Source organism: Tenrec ecaudatus, chromosome 11 (genome assembly GCF_050624435.1).
Source record: "Tenrec ecaudatus isolate mTenEca1 chromosome 11, mTenEca1.hap1, whole genome shotgun sequence".
NCBI lineage: Eukaryota > Metazoa > Chordata > Mammalia > Afrosoricida > Tenrecidae > Tenrec > Tenrec ecaudatus.
The window spans coordinates 76,197,186-76,211,276 of NC_134540.1; the positions used below are offsets into that span (position 1 = coordinate 76,197,186).

A 14,091-nucleotide genomic window follows, 5' to 3' on the forward strand; every position below is an offset into this window, starting at 1 on the left:
AGCAACCAGCCAAATTGATTGGAAATGCTGGTTGGGCGAGGAGAGCTAGGAAGTCTTTATAGTTGGATAGGTCAGCTTTTGATGTCACCCCTTGTGGGTTCTTCATAGCCCTTTGTGACTTCCTTCTGCATTTTCATTCATTTTAGATAGTTGATGATTTTGTATCAGTAAATTCTATGTAAAATGATATTCTGAAACATTTTATTTTTGTATGCTATTGTACTTTGGGTGAAAGATTACAGTGCTCATTAGTTTTCCATTCAACAATGTATATACCTTTTGTTTTGTGACATCCCCAGGAGTTCCCTCATTGTAACACCACTCTTGCCGTCTCCTCGCCGGGTTCCTCATTTACATTTGTCCTTTTTTATAGTTTTATCTTATTTTATTTTATTTTTTAAAAATCATTTTATTGGGGCTCATACATCTCTTATCACAATCCATACATACATCAATTGTGTAAATCACACTTATACATCCATTGCCCTCATCATTCTCAAAATTCCCCTTCTGCTTGGGTTCCTGGAATCAGCTCCTCATTTTCCTTTTTTCCCTCCCCCTCCCTCCTCGCTTCCTCATCCCTCATGAACCCTTAATAATTTATAAATTATTATTTTATCTTATCTTACACTGCCAGGCATCTCCCTTCACCCACTTTCCTATTGCCCATCCCCCAGAGAGGAGGTTATTTGTAGATCCCTGAGATCGGTTCCCCCTTTCTATCTCCCCTTCCTTCCTGGTATCACCACTCTCACTGTTGGTCCTGAGGGGTTCATCTGTCCTAGATTCCCCGTGTTCCAGATCCCAACTGTATTGCTGTACATCCTCTGTTCTAACCAGGTTTGCAAGGTAGAATTGGGATCATGATAGTTGGGCGGGGGGAGGGGGGCCGGGGAGAAGAAGCATTTAAGAACTAGAGGAAGGTTGTGAGTTTCATTATTGATATACTAAACTCTGACTAACTCATCTCCTCCACACTACCCCTCTGCAAAGGATGTTCAGTTGTCTACAGATGAGCATTGGGTCCCCATCATTCACTCCCCTCATTCAAAATGATATATTTTCCCCCACCTTTGTTGCTTGAAACCTAGTCCCCTCGGCCCTTCATGATCACACATGGTGTGCTGCTTCCATGTGGGCTTTGTCGCTTCTGGGCTAGATGGCTGCTTGTTTACTTTCAAGCCTTTAAGTCCCCAGACCCTATATCTCTTGATAGCCAGGCACCATCAGCCTTCTTCACCACACTTACGTCTTCAGCATTGATGTGGGGAAGGTGATCATACAATGATGGTTTTTGTTGTTTAGTATCTGCTTCCTGATCCCTTCAACACCTCGTGATCACACAGGCTTGTGTGCTTCTTCTCTGTGGGCTTTGTTGCTTCTGAGCTAGATGGTCGCTTGTTTGCCTTCAAGCCTTTAAGACCCCAGATGCAATAAAGATTGCCGGGCACCATCAGCTTTCTTCACTACATTTGCTTATGTACACGTCTGTCTTCAGTGGTCATGTCGGGAAGGTGGGTATCATGGAATGACCGTTTAGCTGAGCAAGGTGCTCTTGTATTGAGGGAATGCGTGCATGGAGGCCCAATGTCCACCTGCTACCCTACTACTAAACCTATAAATATATGCACATAGATCTATTTTCCCCATAATCATAAATATATTTACATATGTACATGTCTGTATTTAGGATTCTATGTATGCCCTTTGCCTCCTACTCCTTTCCTCTATTTCCTCATGCTTGCTTCCTGTCCCACTACCATGTTCAGCCTTCATTCTGGTTTCAGTAATTCCTCTCAGTTACCTTGCCCTTGGTCACTCCCTACCAGTCCTTCCATCCACTCCCTCCACTGGTTTGAACCACTCGTTCTCTTGTCCCTGGGTTGGCCAACACCTCCTCCCTTTCCCTACCTTCCACTCTCATGTCCCTCAGGGACTGCTGGTCCTGTTATTTTCTTCGCACATTGTCCAGCCTATCTTATCTAGGTGGACCTGCAGATATAGTAATATGTGCATAAAAATGCAGATGGCTTTGGCAGCACCAAAGTGGCACATAAGAACATGGAGTCGATGACAGCGACACTGACAAGCAAACAAACAAAAATGCCACTGACATACAAAATTTAAAAGAAGAAAAAGAAAAAAACAAAACAAAAAGAAAAAAGCCTGTTAGTTCAATGTCTGTTTGTTGACCTTTAGGCATGTTTCCTGGATGAGTCTGATGGGGTGCCACGTCCTGGCCCCAAGTCCATCCTTTACACTCCCCTGCCCCTCCATTGCACGCCCCATGTTTTGCCTCAGTGTGGTGGGGTCAGCTCAGTTGCACGTCCCTCTCTGTGTCTCTGGTGCTGTCTTGTGTAGGGCCATCGGTCAGTGCAGGATGTCGCATCCCGCCGTGGGGCCAGTTAATGGTCCTCTCTGTACATTGGGCCTCTTGACCAAAGGACATGTTCCACATAGTCACAATGTAGTGTTCTGGGATCCTCATTCTTCTCCAGGCGATTTCATAGTTTGTTATAATCCAAAGTTGAATGCATTGTCTTAGTCAACAAAACACAGGTAAACATCTTTCTTGTGCTCTCTCTCTACAGCCAAACTTTTTTATGGGAAATAACTTCACATTTTTGATATTTTTGTTTAATAAAGTTTCAGTATTGTTTTCTTTCTTTTGATTGAGATTTTTATCTGTTTCTTTGCTATTATTGTTAGTATAATTTCTTTGTATCTTGATGGCTTTCTGCATATGAAATCTAGAACAGGTAAATCTATAGAGATAGCTATTGGATGAATGGTTCCTTGGGACAACGACAGGGGAGGTTGGGGGAAATGGGGAGCTAATAATTATGAGTACAGGAATGAAGGAATTGTTCTTAAATTGATTCTGGTGATGACTATGCAACTCTTCTTGATATGATTGAACTATTGAAATATATCATATGTGAATAATATGCCAAAAATATTGTTAGGGAAAAAGTTTCTATGATTTTGTAGCATTGTTTATCCTCATACCATAGTTTATTTATCCTTAATCTCATGATGGGCACTTACATTGTCTCCATTTTTAAAAAGCATATTAAAATAGCTAAAGTAAAATACAGTTGATGCAGTTGGATGTTATAGTGGGATTTGGAAACAGCTGCTATAGAACTGCAACCGCTGAAGTATAGGCACCTTAACAGTGTTAACTGGTGCGGCACCCTCAGAGTCTGTCACCGACAGAGAGAGATCAGTGTGGCGAGAATTTGCCTCACGTCCATGTTGGCACACCCCAATGTCCTTTGAGAGCGATGAAGAGTACTTGCTACTAGAGGTTGCCGTGAAGCCTTTTCTTACAGTCCCTCAATTGCTTGCCATTCAGAAAACTAACTTGCCATTATGAACCTGGATGTTCCCCAAACTAGGACTCTCAATGAAGTTCACATTTTAAACATATCCAACATGTTAGAACGTAGTACTTGATGTTGAGTGGTTGTTGTTTTTCTCTTGCTCTTGCTCTCAATTTGATCCCAAGTCATAGTGACTCCATCTGTTAGCAGAGTAGAACTTGTCTCTCTAGGGTTTTTGTGGCTGTAATCTAGCTAAGTCCACGGGACTCTTCAGGTTCAATACTATTATATGAATGAATTAAAATAGCCAAACTTGAGGTCAGCAGCCGGCTGCAAACTGTTTGGAAGGCTCAGATTCTTTGGGGTATTTAAACATGAATTTGTTACCATGAGTTCTTTTGCTGGTAATGAACAAAGCCTACTGCTAAATACTTTCCCTCCCTTACAGGACCCCAGATGGCAAATGGCAGGCTTCAAGAGTATTATTCATCAAGAATATTAATGAAAATAACTTGAATTTTCCATATAATTGCACTGTGAGCAGTGGGGAAGGCTCAGAAACCAATGTCTTCATCTTGGTGAGGAAAGGTATGAGAAGCGAGCATCCCTTTGGAAAGTGTATGGGAGTTTGGAAGGCTAAAGGGACTAAAGGGGAAAGACACCTTCAGATTGCTGCTTCCTCATTTTGTACACCAGGAAACACGTTCTTATGAGGGGACACAAGCTACGGTCTACGGTCAATTGATGGCATACTCTGGGAATGAACTGTGAATGCAACACGTCTGCTCTGATTGCTTTCCCCCAGGTCCTGATCCACCGGAGTCTGTGCCCCTTAGCTCCTCCTCCCTCTCTGCTCTGGGTCTCTGAATTCTCCGTGGAGATTGTAATATGATTCTGGGAAAAAGAGAAGGACACGTGTTGTTTTTTTCATGTTCTTGCAATGGTTTCCCAGAAAGTTTCCTGCAGGGATTCAGCACTGCTCTCCACTGACAGCCCAATGTCCTTGGAGAAAGGTCACTGCCAGAGTTCATTTACGCCATCTTGTGACAGTCCCACAATTGCTTCACTGGTTCTCCTCAGATGGCTAGATGATTGTGGGACTGCTTCTCTTTTTCAATGGCTTTGACGCTACACTATCCTGCAGGGTCCCTGTGAGTCAGAATTGACTTAATGACAATGGGTGACCTGCCATTAGCCCATAGAGGAGGGTGTGTGTAGGGGTGTTCCTGTGCATGTGTGGCACAATCATGCAAAGTATCTCATTGTCTGGCTTTATTTAGAGCAACTAAAGTTGCCTAATTTCATTTCCTAATTGCTTACTTTCATTGTAATCGTTTTACTGGAAAGATGATCCCTAAAATTGATGCTAAAATAATCAGAGCTTTCAGCATGTTTGTCCTCTTTGACCTAGAGACCCCCTTTCTAGAATTAGTCTGAGAAAATAATCAGATATATGGATAATATTGGATTAGAAAAGTTTATGCATAAAGTTTTTCATTGATACTATATAGTATGTATAGACGTTAAATACTATATATTATGTATAGTCATTAAAACTGCAATCTAAATATTGGGGTACTGTGAATTATAATTCCACTGACTTAGTAAAGTGCTCATAATATAATGCCAAGCAACAAAAGGAATAGCCAGTAATTATTCTCAATAAGTAAAATTTTTCAACAGAAAAAATAAGAGAGGAAATATATCATCATGCTAACAATGGTTCTTGCCAGATTACTGAGGGGCTGTGAGAATATATTGAATTCTTTATTCAGGTTGCCTAAAACAACGATAAACTGAGTCACTCTAGGAAATTCACTTCTCCTCAAAAGGTACTTTTCCACAAAAATTATATTAAATTCTAAAAGCGGTGTGCCCATACTATGTTAGCTGCTTCAGTCTCCCCCCTAAATGTCAACCCATAAATGAAGCAGAAACTACTATTATTAGCTTCATTTTACAGATGAAAAATTATACCGGAGGTTGTCTTGAGTCATTTTCTGACAGTAACTCAACTACCTAATTAATATTCCTCACAATACCTTGATTAATAGATGAGAATAGGTATCATGTTTTAATATTTTCAAATCTACCCTGTCTTATAGAGCCCCTATGAGTTGGAGTTGACACAATGGCAACTGGTCACCGGCCATTGTCCTAGCGAGCACTTACCCTCGCATTCAGAGTGATCCCGCCAGGCTGGGGACCCACGCAGCCAGTCCACGGCTCTCTACTATTTGTCTTTTCAGAGCAGACACTGAGATTTATTTTTGCGTCCCTTTGTATTTTCCCTTAGTATCTCATCCCCTCAGAGATCTGATGTCACACGCTGAAATGTAGACAATAAATTAAAAGAATAAAACATGTTGCTGCAGAATCGCTTCTGCCTCTCGAGGCAGCTCATGTCACAGGGTAGAAGTGCCCCCGGGAGGCTCCAGGGTTGTGGATCTTGACGAAAGCAGAGCAGCACATCTCTCCGCTGGCGAACTTGTCCTCCAGCAGCTCTCTGCTTAACCTGCTGCACCACCAGCACTCTCTCACGTAAGGATCGGTGCATTCAAATGCTTTGCATCCGGGACTCTACAGGTCGGCAGGTACATGCTTTACTCTTTAAAACACTCTCTTCCGAAATGCCTAGGAAGTTTATTAGGCAAGACGCCAGGTAGGAAGGAGGGGGTCTCACTGGCAGGTGTAATTCCGGAGGCGACTGTGGGTTCGTGTTACACAAGTGACAGTGTGGCAGTGGACGACTTTGATACAACCACTTTATGTCTCATTATTTTTGTTTCTTGGTTGTTTTCAGGAGGGATTGCTGATATCCCAGACCACGTCTTCACCCGAGGAATGGCAGCCGCATCTTTGATCTTGGTGGCGGTTGTGTTTATAGTGGTTGCCTGTTATATTTATAGAGTTGACTTGGCTTTATTTTATAGACACGTCATTGGAAAAGATGAGACATTAACAGGTAACATAATTCTGGGGTCTTCTGTTTTCAGGAAGTAACCAAATAAGGAGACATTGACATTCATTTTATTTGATTATATTGCTGAATTAATCCGTTGGGAGTGTTTTCTGTGGGAAAAATTGCACTACATGGCTTATCTGTTTTGACCATTACCTTCATGCGTTTACTTACATGTTGACAAAAACTGTTCTAGAAGTTACTTCCTGTATGCATGCTGTGTCTTCCTGTGTGTATGTCCTGGAAATGCTCGATCCAGGCACCGTATAGCTCACTACTTCTGTACACATGCCCTTAGGGAACCCCACATAGCGTATGCATTCAATAAAAGGTTTAGACAATGAGTTTCACTGTATTATGGTTTATTATTTTAACTTGATAACAGATCTTGCACGATGACCTGCAAAACCTTTGAGTTAGAAGACAACTGATGTAGGTTCTAATCTCCTAGACCTGTCCTTTTTTTATTTCTTACTATTTTTGGTTAGTCCATCTATTCCTCAGTTTCCCTATTTTAAAAGGCAACTAAAAGTCCACATATCTTTTAAGATAATTGCCGAATAATGAAAAACAATGCAATCCAGTATAATTACTCTAATTTTCATGTTTGTTCATAGTGAAACCAATAAAAATTGAATAACTATACATTGGACACACTTTCATATTATTTACGAATAAGCTCGTCAATGACTCCTTGTATGCTTCATCTCATTTTAATGGACATTTAACTGTTTCCAGCCTTTGCCCTTTACACTGAATAGCTCAGTGCTATTTATTTTTTAACATGCATAAAGTATATCAAAAGGGGTTACTTCACAAATGGAATTTCTGGAAATACAATGGGCAGATGAGCTGGTAATATTAGGCTAAACAAGGTGGGCAGGGGAGGTGGTTTGTTGCTAGGAGTTGATTCTGACTCATGGAAATGCTTAGGTTTCCAAGACAGTAACTCTTTACAGGAGTAGAAAGCGTCATCTTTCCAGCTAGAATAGACACTGCCAATTTGCTCTCCAAAGAAGTTGTACTAATCTGATATTGAGTAATAAGAGTAACTTTTTCCCCTGTAAACTTACTCACCAAAAAATTGATCAAGCTCTGGGGTACTTGACAGTTTGATGGTGCAAAATTATATCTCAGTAGTTCTAATTTGCATACAAGTACATGAGAAAATATTTACTTTTTCAGTTTTCCCCTTTTCAAAGTTCCCTTTCACACATTGCCATTGGGTTGCTGATCTTCTGTGCTTGTTTGTTTTTAGCAACTATCTACATTTTAAAGGGTTTATTCTATTTTCTCTAACATGAAATGCAAATATATTTGTCATTCTTGAGTTTGCTAATTGTGGTGTGATATGTATTTATGTGTGTTTGTTTTAGTGTAGTTGCTTTTATTTCGTCTTTGATAGTTTCAAGATTTGGAGTCCTAAATGGGAAAACTTTCTAAATCTTAATTTCCAAAGGAGTTGTATGTTTCCTATGAGAGTTTCATTGATTCATTTTTCACATTTATAGCTTTTAATTTATTAATGGAAAATTGGCTTTATGCCTGTGTGTGTGGTGCGGTACGAGTCGTTTTGCTGCCACATAGGTTATGATTTGAAGCTTTGAATTAGAACACTGGAGGTTAAATTAAAAGATTTTACCAGAAATAAGAAGTGTTTAGTGAACCAGATGGCTATTGAAGATATTGGTCTGAGCCCTACTCAGATGTACACTATACATCTGCTATTGAAAATAAATAACATCTGCTATTGAAAATAAAAGTACTGTCTGAAGAACACGTGAAAAGAACTTGAACCTAGAATGATCTGGTACCATTAGATTTTATTAATACCTACTAGCCTTCAACTCGACAGCTAACTCATAAATCCCAAGAACACATGGAAACATCAATCTAATTCTCCTAACCATGGAAATGATTGACATGGGATAAGGATGGGTTCCTCCCCAACCCCCCCTTCTTTCTCCACCAAGCACAGCGCCAACTGTATTCACACCTGACTCACATTTTTCTCCTTTCAGGTAGATGTCCAAGGGACCCCCTTTCTCTCTGACCGGGTTTTGTTTGTTTGTTTGTTCCAGTGTTGTTTTTTGAATTCTTTATACTATGTTGCTTCTGCTAACGTGTTCTTCATGTCCTTTTTCAAACTGTTAAGTGTGTCTGCTTTTGTCTGGTTCTTTTAGAAGACAGCCAGGTTTAATTTTTGCTGTTGTTTGGTTACCCTGTTAAAAGAATGAACTAGGTAACATATTTCTCCTGAAATCATCCAGAAAGTCGTCTGAATACTGATCCATCATCGGGGAAAACCCAAAGCGAACTCACTGCCATCAAGTCAGCTCCAACTCCTAAGGTCCTATAGGATGGCCAGAACTGCATGGGGGTTTCCAAGTCTGTAACTCTTGGTGCTTTTGTGGGGGGGGGGGGGAATCTTTTAAGGACCAGAAGTTATCCTAGAAGTTATCTAGGTCATGTCATGTTTTCGATCATCATAGCATTTCCCCCACAGCATCTGGTTTCAATTGCTTCTCGTATTTCTTGCCCCTCTCCAGTGGAAAAGCTAAACCGTATATCTATCTTCACTTTCTAGTGGATTGTGTTGAGGGGAAATATGGGAATAGTAGCAGAGTTAAATTATACATGGAAACTGAGGTCACTTTAATTTTAAAGCATGAAACGAGGACATATTTAGGCTCCTTGACCTTCTATTGCCTTTAAAGAGCCCGTAGTGGCCTGATCTATCTCTTGTGTTACCCTGTAATTCTTTATGGTGGCAGATCTTAAAGTAGGTGTTTCATTTTCTGCTGGTTTCGTTAAACAGTTGCTTGAATAGCAATTGTGAGACTTCAAGGTGCTAGGTTTGGTTTCTAGTTTTCAGTGGTTCTGGATGCATTGATCGTGATTTCCACTCAAATGTGTATTGAAATGCACTTATAACTGTACACTAACTAAACGAATAAAACTTATTTTCTAGATGGGAAGACATATGATGCTTTTGTGTCTTACCTCAAAGAATGTCGACCAGAAAATTGTGAGGAGCACACCTTTGCTGTGGAGATTTTGCCAAGTGTTTTGGAACAACATTTTGGGTATCGATTGTGCATCTTTGAAAGGGATGTCCTGCCTGGAGGAGGTAAGGAAAGAAATTCCAGATGGATCACACACAAAGGGGAATTTTGTCATGACAAAGGATTAATCTGCTGACCTCAAATATGACCACTTGTTTTATTAAAAACCAAAAAATTAGGAGTATTCTTACTCAAAAATACCACCTGAATCAAAATAATAAAAATTAGTAAGGAAGCAATCTGCGAGCTGTGCTTGGCTGCTTTCAATCATCTCCTCTCTTGGATTTTCTTTATTCACTGTTTTAAAGTTCTCTGAAGCTTCTGAGACTTGGGGGAGACAGAGTGGGCACTCTGTTTCCATCACTGGCATCTGACTTTGAGCCCTTATCTAGAGATGCAGCTAGAGAGAATAATTCTCTGGATAATATTTTCTAGAGAAGAATTACCAGTGCCAAATTTCATAGGTGCTGTATGTTGACATGGGTTAATTCTTTGCAGAAAAAAAGCTTATTTTAAATTATGTTGACACTAGTGATAATATAAAACAGAAAATACAAGATTTGGATAAATATGAAAACCATTATTCACATTGGATTTTATCTACAAATTCCACATATTATGGATAGTAAAAAGCATAAATGACTATATGTGGCAGAAAATTACTGCTAGGAAAAACATTCCATACTTTTTCCAGAAGTTTCCCAGAGCAAATATCTGAAATCTGCAGCCACATCAAAAGGTAAAATGTCTTAATTCTTACCAACACTCATTTACTCATCCCACATTGAGTGTGACCCATGTGCTAAGGTTTGACTTGCACATTGAAAATAGAGCGGTGAACCTTCCCACCTTTATTACAGATTAGTAAAGGGAACTGCACTACTAAAAGCTCTCTCAGAAAAGCATGGTGTTTTAAATTGCCACATGCATCCAACGCCAATAATTTTACACATCAGTTCTTTGACCACCAGGAGACATAGCATCAGTAAGGATGCATTTCAGTTTAACCTCACATTAATTTAATGACCTTACACTGTTTTCTACTTGTCATTTTGAATATAGATGTCTTTTTAATTCTTCAATTAAGAACGTGTGTTTAATCATACACCCAATGCAATTATCTGTGATTTAATCTTCTACTGGAGAGGCATTCTAGGGCTAAGAGGGTTGGCAAACTGCCACCTGCAGACCAGATCAAACTGCCACCTTTGGGGACATCTCATTGCCATCGAATCAATGCTGACTCACCCCTGCTCTACAGCGTAAGGTCGAATGGGTTTCTGAGACTAAACCTCTGGGACTAGAACATGTCACCACTAAGCCACCAGGGACCTTTTGTTAGAACCCAGCCTTGCTCATTTGTTGCATATCCTTGCTGCGTGGCTGCTTTCTGACTAGAACAGCAGAGTCGAATGGGGTGACGATGATACTGTGGCTGGCAAAGCCTGAAGTGCAGGTAATCTGGCCCTTTACAGGGAAAGCTTGCCTGCCCGTGGCCTAGAGTAATGGCAGTTTTTGCGTTGGTTTTAGATGTTCAGAGTCTGATTTGATGACATCCCTCCCTGCATGTGGGGAGGTAGGATAGCATAATAGCTAAGACCAGGCACTCTGAAACCAAATTGTCTGCGTTCTTATTCTGGTTCTGTCACTGGCCTCGCGGTGTGCCTCTGGGCAAGTTACTAAGCCGCTCTGAGGTTTGGCTTTCTGACCTATACAATGGAGATGATAACAGTGCCTTCTTCAGGGATCCATTCTGGGGAGTAATAATTGAGTTAATGTGAAGTATTTGGAAGAGGGTATGGCACAGACTAAGTGCAAAGTTAGCATGTATAATTATTGTTATCTAGATGTTTTGGGAAAGCTTTATAAAATTAGAAACATATTATTTGTCTTCAGCAAAGACAATAATAAAGTTGGGATAAATAATATAAAGTAGGCCATCCAAAATGATTGTCATTTAATACACACCTTTCAATTCTCTTAAATTAATATTTTGTCTTAAACATTTTAGCTGTTGTTGATGAAATCCATTCACTGATAGAAAAGAGCCGAAGAATCATCATTGTCCTCAGCGAGCGTTACATGTCTAATGCAGTCAGGTATGAACTTGAAAGTGGACTCCACGAAGCGCTGGTGGAAAGGAAAGCCAAAATAATCCTAATTGAATTCACACCTGTTCGTGATGGCATGGTCCTGCCCCAGTCACTAGAGCTCTTGAAATCTCATCGAATTCTGAAGTGGAAGGCGGAGAAGTCTCTTTCCTATAACTCAAGCTTCTGGAAAAATCTTCGTTACTTGATGCCTGCGAAAACCATCCAGCCAGGCATAGACAAATCAGAAGTTCTGCCTGTTTTAGCCAGGCTTGACCATCAGCAAAGCTGAGTAGCAGGAAGAGGTATAGATATAAGGGATGTTGGGCATCTGAGCCTGTGCATAACAAAGGACTTATTCAAAGAGTTGAACTGAACTCTATGGAACTCTTACTCTCTGTTTGAAGATAACACTTTGTATAAGGTGCTCAGGAACCAGAATGAATACTGAGCTCTGATTTCTGCTTCCCAAGCCCTGAAGAAGAATGGAAATGGAGCTCTTCCAGCTTCCTTTGCCATAACTGGATGCCGGTACTAACAGGCCATCCGGTATTTGGCAACTGTGAGGTTAAGCATCGTGGTGACGGTGGCGGGTTCCCCTGACAAAAGATGCAGCTTTCCAAGCTTTTCCTGCGAACAGCAGCATTTGAATTCATGGATTTTACGTGGATCAAGGGACCTTTTGTATGGATTGAAGGGGCTCACAGAAGAGCTGGGATGCTCCCTCACTTTCCCACAAGAGCTTTCTTCTTCTAGACACCTGATCCACGCATGGAAAGCACAGGGGGGGACATGCGCCCCACCCTGGAAGCAGGTTCTCCGCTCAGCTGCATGTAAAGGAGCCTCGCCACAGTTGCAGCTAATTGTTCCTGGCCTCTGTTACGAAGGCACAAGGAAGGGCTGCTTTAATTGAATCTCTAGGCGCATCTTAGAGGCAACTCACAATGTCTTTATATTGTTCAGGAAGGACAAACGCTTTAATTCAGAAGATAATGATCCGAATCTTTCATTTATAATGATCGAAAATGGTGGCTGATTTTATCCAGGAGTGGCATCATTATTAGGCATTACACAGAAAAAATAATACTGATTTTTTTAAAGAACGACATATTTAAAATGTGATACATTCGAGGCAGCAGGGCCTGGTGGTTAAAAATATAGGCTGTGATCAGTTATATAAAATAACCAGGCATTAGGAATGAAATGCTGGGCTTAGAGGTCAAGGGTCATAGTCTCTGGAACATCTAGTTCAGTTGGAAAAATACAGTTCCTAATGCTCTATGTCCTCCAAGTAGCATCTGGGGTCTGAAAAGCTTGGGAGCATCCATACAAGATGCAACTCTTGATATCTTCAAACCTGGAGCAAAGGATAATAAAAAATAATTCCAAGGAGCCAATTAATCTAAATAGTTTAAACTATTTCCTCCATCTGAGACCAGAAGAATGAGGTGGTTCTTGGCTATCATTGCTGTCCAAGTGGACTAAGGCAACAATAGAAGGTCATGGTTAGTGATGGTAAAATATATACAACACATTTAAAAAAGATCAGATGGACTAATCTGAAAGAAATGGAAGGGACTTAAGCCTGTGCTCTCCGGAGACAGACTTCTAACTTGAAACTGAAAACACCCTTGGGTGTTACATCTGGTGTGTGAGTTAGGCACTGGATTGCTACCTTAAGGTCAGCAGTTCAAGCCCACCAGGTGCTCTGCAGGAGAAAGATGAGGCTGCCTGATCCCATACAGAGTTGCAGTCTCAGAAATCTTATATATGGACAACCTCAGTTGGAATTGACTACATGGCCTTGGGTTTACAGTTTATAGAATGACTAGTCACATAACTAATGTGCTCCATCGATGAGCCACAGGAGACCAGATTGTCCAAAACTAAAGCTGTGAAAGCAGGGGCAGAACCCAGAGGAACTGGGCACGTAGGGAGGCCAGAGGGAGAAGTGCAGGCTTAGCAGCTAATTTCATGGGAAAAATTATGAATGAATTCATGATTGCAGAACTACTTTCCTTTGTGAATATTCACTGAAAGCAAAAGATTCTTAAAGCAAATAAACAATTTCAAAATAACAGAAAACAACAACAAAAAAGGGAAAGGTTTGTGCCCTGAATGACTTCTGATGACTCTTGGGTAATATTTGATTATTGGTATGTTGACACGACTCTATACAAGAATTTTATTGCGTACCTGTATTCTTGATTGTAAACATAAATGATATGGTGTATTTCTGTATTTTATATGAAGATAATTTAATATGTAGAGAATGGGCCTACACTGAATTTTTTCTCATAGGTTTGGTCCACTGTAATTCCTTTTTTTCTCTCTTTTTTTTACTTTGGGGAACGAGGGTTAGTGCAGCCAAAACACTTCAGCCCCAATTCTGGGTTTTCTACTTATTGCTGTAACATTTGAGACATTATTGTGTCTTTCTGTGCCGCTGCTTCCCTAACTGCATCATAGAATTTATGATAATGGTATCTACCTTGCAGGGGAACTAAATGAACAAATGTCTTCTTGGCACCGAGTTAATCCTCCAAAATGTTGCTACATTGTTATGGCCGTGGTGGTTAGCAGTATTTCCATCAGTTATTTAGCAATGAGCTAAAGCATAAGCTCAGAGAGCAGGAAAGGGAGGGCGA

The 14,091-nt window shown here is 40.5% G+C and overlaps 1 protein-coding gene across 1 annotated transcript in view; it reads left to right on the top strand.

Annotated features, from left to right (window-relative positions):
• Nucleotides 1–12,486, top strand: part of IL18R1 (interleukin 18 receptor 1) — a 39,586-nt gene extending 27,100 nt beyond the window's left edge. The window contains exons 7-10 of the mRNA XM_075562569.1: nt 3,775–3,914; nt 6,130–6,291; nt 9,260–9,418; nt 11,365–12,486. Of these exons, the coding sequence (XP_075418684.1) occupies nt 3,775–3,914; nt 6,130–6,291; nt 9,260–9,418; nt 11,365–11,735 (832 nt within the window). The 3' untranslated portion in view covers nt 11,736–12,486. The remainder of the gene's footprint in view (nt 1–3,774; nt 3,915–6,129; nt 6,292–9,259; nt 9,419–11,364) is intronic.
• Nucleotides 12,487–14,091: the final 1,605 nt, after the last annotated feature.